This window comes from Protopterus annectens, chromosome 4.part1 (assembly GCF_019279795.1).
Source record: "Protopterus annectens isolate FY-2018-M chromosome 4.part1, PAN1.0, whole genome shotgun sequence".
NCBI classification, from domain to species: Eukaryota; Metazoa; Chordata; order Ceratodontiformes; family Protopteridae; genus Protopterus; species Protopterus annectens.
The window spans coordinates 821407959-821420552 of NC_056734.1; the positions used below are offsets into that span (position 1 = coordinate 821407959).

At 42.8% G+C, this 12594-nt stretch overlaps 1 protein-coding gene across 9 annotated transcripts in view; it reads right to left on the reverse strand.

Annotated features, from left to right (window-relative positions):
* Positions 1 to 495: 495 nt before the first annotated feature.
* The window catches only part of GIGYF2 (GRB10 interacting GYF protein 2), a 2932407-nt gene continuing 2920308 nt past the window's right edge, over positions 496 to 12594 (reverse strand). For all 9 annotated transcript variants that reach the window (XM_044070588.1, XM_044070589.1, XM_044070593.1 and 6 more), the window contains one exon: positions 496 to 4115. In XM_044070588.1, coding sequence (XP_043926523.1) covers positions 4051 to 4115 — 65 coding nt within the window. In that variant the 3' untranslated portion in view covers positions 496 to 4050. The remainder of the gene's footprint in view (positions 4116 to 12594) is intronic.

The following is a 12594-nucleotide window of genomic DNA, read 5'->3' on the forward strand; positions in this document are numbered from 1 at the left end:
TAATTAGCCAACACATCATCAGTGTGAGGACCACGACTTACCAAGTGTGACATGAGCATGGGAACTTCTATAAAACATATACAGGACTATTGTGCTGAACATGAATATGATGCAGACAGTATGAGCAGGGGACCATTACAAAAAAAAGTTAACAAGGAAATGAGAAAAGCCTCTACAAGCTCAAATGCTTTTTCCTAACAACCACATTCTCAATGGTCTGGAGACTTCACTTGGCACTGTACTCTGGGCATCAACATGTGCTCACCCAAGGTATTACACAATAACAATATACTATGACATACACAAAACTGTTTCATCAGGGTTAAAACAAAATACATAGCATGTGTGTAATCTTGCACCACTGAAGAAAGAAATCAAAGAAAATGGCTAATGCAAGACTCCACTTTTAACCTGCTTATTCCACTAAAAACTGCAAGGCATTTATAAAAAAAAAATGCACTCAAATTCTTGTTTAACAAAAACATCTGATACACATTAAGATACAAGTATATTTTATTACGCTTCTCTTTCGCTCTCTCTCTCTTTTCACACTGGAAAAAGATATGAAAGAGCTCATATATTTGTAAACATTTTACTACCCCCCTTTCAAATGTACACAGTGGGGGGCAGAATAGGGCTAACAGTTCTGGTTACCAGCTCCTGACACTGCCCCCTGCTGCCCCCCACTTAATCAGAACTATGTACAAGTATGCAGCAATCTCTGGGGAGTGACTGAACAAATAAAGGGAAGATATCAAATAAAATTAAAAAAAAATCTTCACAGAGGCGCCTTTAACAGTCTGTGCTGAGTGCAAACTCCAATTAACACAACAAAGTCCCATTCCACAATGTCATGTAGTAATGGTCAACTGGAAGTGAGGCAATGTTAGCATGAGAAAGGGGTAGTATTTTGGGCCTATAATTATGTGCATGGCCCGGACCACAGCAACAGGATCATCACTTGGTAAGGACACAATGCCACTGCAAGATATGTGCCATGCTAAAGGTGTTCAAAAGAATAGTGAAAGCAGAACCTGAATGAAGTATATTAAAGACTTTAAACTGTCTAATGATTTCCCTTATTTGAAAATAAATTAAGTGATTACTTAACACCTTCACCGTAGAGTTGCTCTCTTTCCAAACACCAGGCTCACTACTGTAATTTTAAACAGTTTTAAATGAAGTGCATTCTACCTTGCATCACACAGCTGACTTTACAGTGTTAGTTGCACAACAGAGGAATCACCTGTACCTGTTACAATGACCAAAAAAAAAAAAAAAAAAAATCAGTTTTCAAAATGACAGGTGCTTCTCAGGAGTGAAACAGGGCTTAACAGTAACTGTTTAACCAAAGGGCAACATGATTTTCTTTACATTGCTGTTACCAGTTCTTAATTACCAGCAGATGTCACGAAAACTACCCTGCCTCCCACGGACAAAAGAAATGGTTCTCAGTTCTTCGTTTAGTAAACAAACCAGTAAGGAGCAAACACCTTTAACCACAAAAACTGACACACTGTTAATATTTCAGGATAACCAAACAAAACGTTACATTTTAGGGCAATAGAATAACCCTAAAAGGAGATCATCACAATGTCATCGCAACTATAATCAATGTAAACTGTTGGAATCTAAGGGAAAATGACCTTAGCACATTACATGTTCACAACAGTGTACTGATAAACAATTTTGGGAAATGTCTTGTAACAAGGTATCTTCTGGGAACTGCCCCATGCCTGATGAAAAGATGGTATGTATAAACTACAGTCCACAGACAATATGGCCAGTCTAATGGCTCAGTAATAGGATATGGTCGGAATGATAGTGCAGTTATAAACCATGGTGGCCTGATATCACAGACTACAGAACAGCAGGATGGAGTAGCACTACAACATGACTGGCCTGATGGCTCCTGGGGCTGGTCAACTATGACTGGATGGAGTACTACCGTAATGGGCACCAGCTGAAACAATACTTCTACTACATGGCTGGCTTGACGGCATTACGACACAAACAACATGAAGCAGCATAAAAACAGTCCCATGATACACTACTACAATACAGCTAGTCTGATGACAGAATAAACATAGCCTGTCAGAAAGTGTGGTACTTGGATATGGTTAGTCCCATGGCACAGTACCGCAATAAGGACAGCTCTACAGTGCAGTATTACAAACATGGCTGGCTCAATGGGTGACCCAGTGGTGATGGTGTACTACTAAATGGCCAAACTAATGAAGTATTACAAGGCCACCCCAATGGTACAATATTATTGTGTGGACTAATAAAACAATCCCAAATTAAAAGTACACAGTAAACAAATTTCTTCAAATAGTTTCAGTGCACCCCACTGAGCACCACATCTACGCTGAAATTCCAGTATACAGCATTTTGCATAAATAGGAGAGCACAGTTATACTTCTGAAACTTTCTGTATCATGAATTTCAAAAGGAGGTGATCTCTACCAGACCACTTAAGAAAATGGACAGTGCTAGTTCTGTACTTTTTGGCAGACACACAGTACTGTGGCCTGACGTCTGACCTCTGCTGAGTAGCACTCACTATCTTCTGTTTGCTAACTTCTGTCAGGCAAACAAAAAAAACAGGGCCTACAAGTGTACAAAGAACCAAGGTAATAGCTTATGCAGTGGAAGGAACACAGAAGATGTGCCTGCTTTTCCTAACAGTGCTACTGTTCATACAGCACACTGAAAAGTATTAGGCATAAACCCAACAAAATAAACAAAAAGGTTGTGAAATAACATATCATACCTGAAACTTCTGTAGACTAGCACAGCTGACAAGCTAAACAGCCAAATCCATCATTTACTGGATTAAACTGCAGCCAAACACCTTTCTGAAATACAGACAATAATGTGTGTTCAGCATATTAATTTTTTTTTTGCCAGTGCAATTTGAATGAAGGAACTCTTGCCTCTTTTCAATGCATTCTCAAATACCAGGTGTTCCTTGAGACATTCCATCACTGAACTGCCTGTGGCTACTACCCCATTACATATGCAATGTCAACTGTAAGTCAGGAGGATATCAACCATTATTAGCAGAGTGCAACTTCTCATTTCATGGTTAACACACTTTTAAAATTACAAAACTTGAGAGCAGTACGAATGTAATGCTACAATAAAACATTACTGCTTTTAGCCAGCTCTTGAAATCATCAGTGTGTGATATTATGCCTGGACAAATGGGTTCACTTCTGAGAAGGCCTGAAATAAAAGACGTCCACCTTCCCGAAGGAGACACTACATGACACACCACAGAACAGAACTCCTCTCTTGCAGGCTTGGCACATGAAAAGAGAATGCAATGCAGCACTTTAGGAAAGAAAGCAGCACTGTGTTTTGTAATGTGCCAATAAAAGCCTAGTGCTACAAAATGGGGAATAATGCAGTTATGCTGCTGAATGGGTTCTGCGGTCCTGCATCCATTTGTGGATGGGGCAAACTTTTAGCATTTTCCTTAAGAAAGTCATGATCCGTGTACTAAGGCCAACTGTGTTTTAAAACTCACTCCAGCTGCAGCTTGTGTATGGGTTAGCATATATGCATGCAGTCCTGAAGTTAAAACCATCTTTGATGATGTCAGTCTGTTAACCAGAAGTTCACATCAGTGTGCAAATGAGTGAACTGCAAAAGCAGACAATAGCTCAAAAGGCAGCAGTCTCTCAATGAAGCATGTGCTACTTGAACTGGTAGCAAATAAAGTTTATTTTTAAATATAAATATAACTAGGACTGAAACACTGCTTCCACTGCCCTCACCAAGTTATACAGCTGGAAGAAAGCACAACACATTCTCTTATGAGCCACAAACAGAGAAATCCCTAGCCATGCCATGCCTCTGGGGAAGTAGGTCTTAACTATTCCACAGTCCCAGGGATTGCGTGCAGAGGTGCAGTAGTGCTGAAATGAAGGCATCTGTTGATGTAGTGACTGGTAAAAGGAAAAGCCAAGAAGAGAATGGAAGGCCCATGTTTGCTAAGTCCAGAGTCTGAGGTTAACCAGTGTCTAGCAGTCCTGCTGCAGAATGTCAGTCCTCCAGCGTCTGAATTTCACCCATATTGAGACGTTCTGATGAAGCATTTACTGAAAATCCTGTTGGGGAAAAAAAAAAGTGGAATTATGACACCATAGTGAGTTCAATCAACTAGTTTACGTAATTAATGTGACAAACTGAGTTACAAGCACAGACTACCTAAAACAGTTTTACCTTGATTAGTACACTATAACTTTTATGTACAATACTTACGCACTATACAAGTTTTCATATCTGTTTGCATCAGAATGCTTTAACTGGATTTACAGACTGAAGAGCTTTGATGCAGTTGTCAAGTAATGTACAAGACTGAGTTAGTATCGGTTTATAGGTTCATAGGTTGGTACTAGGCTATCGGCCCTATACAAGCCTAGCCATAACAATTCCCTGGATATTTCTTCCCAAAATATTTACTTCTCTGGACCCCTATCTAGCAGGGAGACTGACATGATCCCCGGAGTGAATTTCCTATCTCCCATCCAGTCATCAAGGTTCCTTTTTAAGAGGGCCAATGAGGCACTCAGCTTGACATGTATGGGCAGTCTACTCCAAGTATGGGGAGTCTCTGGGTCAAGAACCTATCCCTCCAGCATATTTTGTACATTATGATGACAAGGTTTAGATCCCTGGAGCGTATGGCTCTGAGGGATTGGGATTTCTTTAAGTGGAGCATGTCCAACAGCTCAGGTTTGAAATGGCCTTGTATGTTAAGCAGAGATCGCCTCTGAGTAGACGATATGCCACAGAGTATAGCTGGAGTTTTTTTAAATGGTCAGCATATGGCATGTGCTTTAGGCCTGTGATTCTTTTAGTGAGGTATTTCTGTGGCCTTTCCAGCTGCTGCAGATGCCTTGTGACGTACATACCAAAGGGGGCATTATACTCTATAATGAGGGATGGGTACAGTGGGACAATGACCTCCTTTTTTCTGGATGAGAAGCCCTTAGTGATGAGGTGTGCCACATAGAAGGATTTCCTGACTGTTGTGGCGATGTGGTTATCGAAAGTGAGACCACTGTCCACCTGTGTCCCTAAGTCTCTCATCACACTTTCGATGTTTAGTGTCCTGCCACCTATGTGGTAATTCATGGACACATGTTTTTTTTCCAAAGGGAATAACTATACATTTCTTGGAATTAAGCTTGAGCCCATGGCTCTGGCACCAGGCATCTGTTTCTGTAATGCCCTTTTGTAGAATATCCACATCATTTGGGGATTCAATAATGGCTCCCAGTTTGCAGTAATCTGCAAACTTTGTTAGCCAGAGTCCCTTAGTGTTGGCCTGTACTTCAGAGAAGTAGATGCCAAACAAGAGTGGTCCCAGGACTGAACCCTGAGGTACTCCACTTGTCTGGAGCTGGATTTGGAGTTGGCTACTTTTACAGTCTGGGTTCTGTCAGTAAGCCAGTTGGCAACCCATCGAGTGACGTAGGGATTTATGCCCAGCTTAGTAAGTTTATCTATGATTCCAGAGTGGGGGATGGTGTTGAAGGCCTTGGCGAGGTCCAGATAGGCTGTGTGGACCACCTTACCCTCGTCCACAGCTCTGGAGACTGATTCGAAGAAGTCAATCAGATTCAGGAGACAAGATCGGCCCTTCACAAACCCAAACTGGGTGGGGTCCAGTGTTTGAAGGTTGCCAATGTCTTCGTTTATAAGTTCCATGATAATGCGTTCCATGCCCTTGCAGATCAGGCTTGTCAGACTGATGGGACGGTAGTTCCCGGGATCCCCCTTTGTGGAGTGGAATAACTGTAGCTGTGCGCCACTCAGTGGGCACGAAGCCTGAGGTGAGGCTATGATTAAACATGACACTTAGGTGAGGTGCCAGTTCATTTTGTAGTTCATGTAGCACACAGTCCGGGATGTCATCTGGTCCCATGGATGCTGTATTCTTAGCTTTGGAGAGTGCGGTTTCTACCTGTGTGGCCGTGATTACCAGAATTTGCATCTTTTGGTATTGAGATGGGCCCTTTAGGGGGTGAGAGGGGGGTTGAAGTTGGCACTAAATCTGCCAGGATACTGGTAATATCCTTAGGATCAGTATATTTAATGCCATTCTGTTGTAGCTCAGAGCAGATTTGAGCATTGCCATTTAGATTCTTGACATAACTGTAGAATGCCTTGTGGTTGTCTTTGGAATCTTTGGCAATTTTATTTTTGTAACTAGCTTTTGAGGATTTTATGAGGGATCTGAGCTTCTTACTGAGGCTGGTGAGGGAGTTTTTTGCATCCTGGGATTTTCCTCTTTTCTGCAACAGTTTCTTCCTTCTGTTGTATAGTTTGTTTACAGCAGGGGATCACCAGATTTGGCTTCCTTTTTTTGGAGAAAAGCATCTTGGTTCTACTTGCGATGGCATGATTCATGCACGAGTGGATGTGCTCGTACAGTGCCTTAGTGTAGGATTCTGCAGTCGAACTTTCAGATCCCGTCTGCATGGGTGTCGCGAAGTTTGTCACTTCTGACTTCAGTAGCATGAAGTTGGCTTTGGAGAAGTTTTTTAAGGAGGTTTCCTTACTGGGGGGTGGGGGTGGGATGTGGATGTCAAGGGTGATTTGCTTATGGTCAGACCTGACCAATGAGGGGCTACCACTAGTGTCGAGCATCTACCTCCCATGTTGGTAATGACCAGGTCTAGGATATTGGAGCCCCTGGTGGGACAATGGATTAGTTGATCCAGGACGTTGGAATTTATGAATTCCAAGAACAGAGGGGAAAAGGAGTTGGTACCCAAGTAGTTTTCACAGTTAATGGCAGGATAGTTGAAATCACCCAGTATTAGGGTGTTTGGTTGTATCTTAACATTTTCCAGTATGTTTAGAAAGGTGTAGTGAGAATCTTAGGGCATGGTGGGGGATCTGTAGCAAGCTACAATTTGGACTGCAGTCTTACCTAGTGTGAGTTGCACCTGTAGAATTTCAGATGCATTGTGCTGGGCAACTAGCCTGGAGGTGTGAATATCCTTGGTGAATATGGACAATCCTCCACCTTTAGTGTTTCGGTCTTGGTTTTGTGGCCGAAAAGTGTGGTAAGAGTTGTAGCCTGGTATTGCAGGGGTGCTCTCTGAAGCCTTGAACCAGGTCTCAGTTACTGCACAGATATCGATGTTCTCCATTTATAGGAGTGCCTCGAGAGAGTGCTTTTTGAGGTTTAGACTTCTAGCATTGAGTAGCATTACCTTCAGATTTTGCATGCTTGTATCTGTTATGGTGGTGGTTTTATCCTTTGAACCTTGCCTAAATAAGGCACTATAGGGGTGGAAAGAGCTTTAGCCAGTAACCTGAATCCCAGGGGTGGCAGGTGCAGACCATGTCTGGCAAAGAATCACTGCTTGTCGATCATGTCTTCCCAAATACTGGATCCCCTTTGAATGACACCAGAAGCTTAGCCAATTGTTGAAGTCAATCATTTTGTCCTTATACTGTGGTATCATTCTGGGCGAAGGCAGGATGCTACTCAGGGCTAGGGTCATACCTGTCTGGGCCACATGATCCAAGAGCTCTTCCATGTCTCTTTTCATGTAGTCCAGGGAGGTACGTCTCAAGTCATTCACTCCAGCATGGACAATGACAGAGTCGTACTTGTACTTGTTGAGAGTGACTTGAGTGCATGTGTTATGTGGCGTATCCTGGCACCCGACAGGCAACTAACTGTAATTTTCTCCTTGTTCAGCCTGGTGAGTGGGACATCAGTGTGCCTGACTACAGAGTCACCTATGACTAAAGTGTTGGGTACATTGTCTTCCCTTAGGGGCTGTTGTTGGGTGGCACACTGGTGTTGTGAGCTGTGTGTCACTTTGGTTGTGACTGGTGTTTATTTGCGTTTCAGCTTCGGATGTCCTTGTTGCTTGGGCAGGTTAATGTTAAGGGCCTCTGCATATGTGGGTTTAGTGCTGCTATGTGTGGGTGTTGATGGTGTGGGTGTTGAAGGGCTATGAGTTGCTTGAGGTGTAGTGCAGGTGTTAACATTCTCCTCTTGACTGTCTAGCACAATCTTGGCCAGAGAGAGCTTTGCTTCCAGTCTGGCTATGTAAATGCATATCTTGCAGATTGTAGTGTTGGGTGGTAGGAGGAGAGGATTGTCTGTGTACATGAGGCAGTTGCCGCATTGCCCCAGTATGCCCAGATTCACCAGGTGGACAGGAGAAATCACCGGAAGCTGACCCTTAGACATGCCTGTTTAAGTGCTTTTTTTGTGAAGTTTAAGAGCTGTTTTCCCTTACCTTTGCAAGGTACTTTGCAATTATAGGCTGTTTAGTGCCTACAATTAATTTCTCCTTATTGACAAGGAGAGTTGAGTGTTTGTATCAGTTTCAGGCTTCCTAGTGCTTATCATCAGAATGCTTTACCTGACATATATACTGAATAGCTTTGATACAGCAATAGTTGGGTAATGTACAAATTAACTGAATGCTAGACACTGCTGAATTATTGCAGCAAGCGATCTGAAAAGACTCCACATACTGTATGCTATAATCAAATGGTTATGATAACAATAGCCTTATGAAATCACAGTTAAGGAGTAAATTACAAATGTGTAAACTCCCCTACCAGAGGTGAAAACATATTGGACCTGGTCATCACCAACATGGGCTTCAGGTGTTCCACACCGGAGGCCAAACCGTCACTGGTTAGATTAGACCATAAACTAATCACTCTGGATGTCCACACCACACCACCACCCCCAACTAAGGAAACCACGGTAAAAAAAATTTCTAAAGCAAACTTCATCTTACTTAAGACAGAGGTGGTGTTTCACAGCCCCCACGCTGAAGGATAATGCTACCCAAGATGCAGAAACCTTTACAAATGCACTCTATGAGCATCTTCAAGGATGCATGGATCATGCCATCCCTAGCAAAACCAAGACTCACTCCTCTAAGAGAAGGAAACCAGTTTGGTGGACCCCTGCAATAACCACAAAGCCTTCTTTAGCTATGCTAAGAATCTAAGTGGCCACTCGCAGATATGCACTGAACTAGTGCAAAATAGCACAAAATATACTGAACCTACTGATATCGCCAACATCCTGGCAGATTGATTCAGTGCAAACTTCACCCCCCTCTCACCTCCAAAAGGGCCCACAACAATACCGGAAAAGTGTAGTTTCCCAAATATCATAGACACACAGATGAAAACAGCCCTTTTAAAAGCCAAAAACACAGCGTCAATGGGGCCAGATGGTGTCCCAGGCGGCATCTTGCATGAACTACAGAACGAACTAACCTCTCACCTAAACGTGCTGTTCAACCTCAGCCTCTCCACAGGCTATGTGCCCTTAGAATGGCACACAGCAACGGTTATTCCTCTCCACAAAGGAGGGACCACAACTGACCCTGGTAACTATCACCCCATAAGCCTGACTAGCCTGGTCTGCAAGGCTATGGAGCGCATCATCATGGAACTCATTGACAAAGACACTGGGAACCTCCAAACACTTGACCCGACCCAGTCCGGCTTTGTTAAGAGCAAATCATGCCTACTAAACCTGGTTAACTTCTTTGAGACCGTCACCAAGGCCATAGATGAGGGAAAGGTGGTTCACACAGCCTACCTTGACCTCGCTGAGGCTTTCGACACCATTCCTCACTCGGGTATTACAGAAAAGCTCACCAGCCTGAACATAAACCCCTACGTCTCGAGATGGGTTGCCAACTGGCTTACAGACAGAACTCACATGGTAAGAATAGCGGGCTCCAGGTACGACTCTAAACCAATCACAAGTGGTGTCCCACAAGGCTCGGTCCTGGGAACCCTACTGTTTGGCATATACTTCTCAAAAGTACAGGCAAACACAGGAGGACTATGGCTAACCAAGTTCGCCGATGACTGCAAACTGGGAGCCAAAACTGACTCTCCGGCTGACACGGACATCCTCCAAAAGGGCCTTACTGAGACAGACACCTGGTGTCAAAGCATGGCCTCAAGCTAAATGCCATAAAATGCATAGTCATCCCATTTGGGAAAAACAAAACACCCACGAATTACCACATAGGTGGCAGCCTCCTTAATACAGAAGAGGTAATAAGAGATCTGGGAAACCAGGTAGATAGTAATCTCTCCTTTGACAATCATATTGCCAAAGTAGTTAGGAAATCCTTCTATGTGGCCCATCTAATTACTAAAGGGTTTGCATCTAGAAATAAAGAGGCTATTGTGCCCCTCTACTCGGCACTCATTAGACCCATCATAGAGTACAATGCCCCATTTGGGATGTACCTCAAAAGACACTTCCAACAACTGGAAAGACCACAAAAAGTACCTCACCAAGAGAATTACTGGCCTCAAACATATGTGCTATGCAGCCCGACTGAAAAAACTCTGGCTGTACTCAGTGTCATATCGCTTACTAAGAGGTGATCTCTGCCTGACTTACAAAGCCATGTCCAACTCAGAATTGATGGACATGCTCCACCTAAAGAAATCCAAGTCACTGTGAGCCATGCACTCTAGTGAGCTAAACCTCGCCACAACAATACATAGAACATGCTGGAGGGATAGATTCCTGTCACAGAGACTCCCCATGCTTTGGAATATATTCCAATTTACATCAGGCAGAGCCCCTCACTAACACTCTTCAAGAGAAACCTTGACGAGTGGATGGGTAACAGAAAATACACCCCCGGGATCACTACATTGGCTCTGCTTGACAGAGGATCAGTTGATTAATCAATGGGGCAGCGAAAACCGACACACTCTGGCTAGGCTTACAAATGCCCTCGGGCAGATAGCCTAGTACCTACCTATGAACCTATGTTTGCGTGCGTTTAACAGAGAAATGGCTGTAGTAAGTGCTGTCTGTCCAGACTTCAGTTATGATGCACAGGCTGGTGACACTTATCCTCTTCTGTGTAATATTTCCATCATTTCTGTATCTTTCAGCTGAACAAAAGTGACTCCCTCCTAAACACTACCCTTTCTGATAAAGAAAAAAAAAAAATAAGCAAGAATACTGCTCTTACATCCTCAGCCACACAGGAACATTTTTAGCAGGACCTTGGTATGTGTCTCTACCCAACCGCCTCTTTACCCAAAACACTCCCTCCTTAAAGGCACACTTGCCTTTTACCTTACCTGCACAAATCTCCTCTATTCAACCCTCTATATACTAACATCCAAACCACATTTCTCCCTAAAAATCAATTACATAATAAGCTTACCACTCACTTCCTTCAGCATTACTGCTTATACAATCTCTCTCACCACCATTCTCTTTCTCTTACCACTCTTTCATTCCACTTTCACACCTTTCTAAATTTTGCTACTCTGAGAGGCTTCCTTCAAAACAGTGTCCTCTCTACAGTCATTCCTTTCACCTAAATAGCTCTCATTTTATCCCTCATCACACTACTTGCTCTCTTCTACTTCATAATACCCATCTTCCATCATGACCACCAAGAAACACATTCCATACACTCTCAAGAACACCATGACTACCCACCTATTTATCAACTACACTGCACCTACTCCTTCAAACATCTTACTACATTCTCCGCCCATTCTACCCTCCATCTCAAAAAACAATGATACTAACTCATTTACTCCTGATTTGCATACTCACTGCACTGACCAACCTCACTACCTACTACATTACTCACTCCATAACATCACCATCACCAAGCCACGCAAGTATTACATCAAAATACCTTACTCCTCTCCTCCCTAGACACATTTTCTTACCTGTACAAATTACGTACTCATATCTCTTCGTTTCTAAGGTATTAAGTTCAGGAACATGCCATATTCAGTCACAGTAAAGCTTAAAGTTATTTTAAGTGTTTTCATTTTGTTTTGCATGCACTGCAACTCCAGTACTACTAACAGTAGTGGTAGTGGTTACCTGTGATTTCTTTGGTGGAATTATTTACTTCCTAACTGAAACTGTCAAAACCGAGATTCTGTTGGCATTTTGAAACTCTGCCACCAGCATATCATCATGTTAGGTAACAGTGCTAGAGTGGAGCTGGAAATACTGAAATTTGGCAAACACTTGCTGTTATTTTTTTTTTCTGGGTTTCAACTATGACAGAATAAAAACAACATAAATGCAGTCATATTCACTTTTTAATCTAATGGGCATTGCACTGGTGTTTTTACTGTTTTACATAGCATATTTCAAGGAATTACTGTTATGTTTGTGCAATGGAAAAATAGGTTGCAACTGTGTGTTGTACTGCCAGTAGCCTCATGTTTGTTGAAGTTTGTTTTTAAAAATGTCATGAATAGTGTGTTTTGTTTCATAGGTGTGTACTAGGCTAATGGCCCTGGAGCCTTTACAAGCCTAACCCATAGAAGTGCCCTGGCATTGTGCCGCCTGTTAGTTCCCGGTGTGTCTATCAAGTAGATCCAGTGGAGTGATCCCCAGGGTGAACTTTCTATTTCCCATCCACTCAAGATTTCTCTTGAAGAGGGCCAGTGAGGTGCTCTGCTTGACATGTATGGGAAGTCTATTCCAGAGAATGGATAGTCTCTGGGTTATGAACCTGTCCCTCCAGCATGTTCTGTTGATTGTGGTAATGAAGTTGAGGTCTCTGAAGT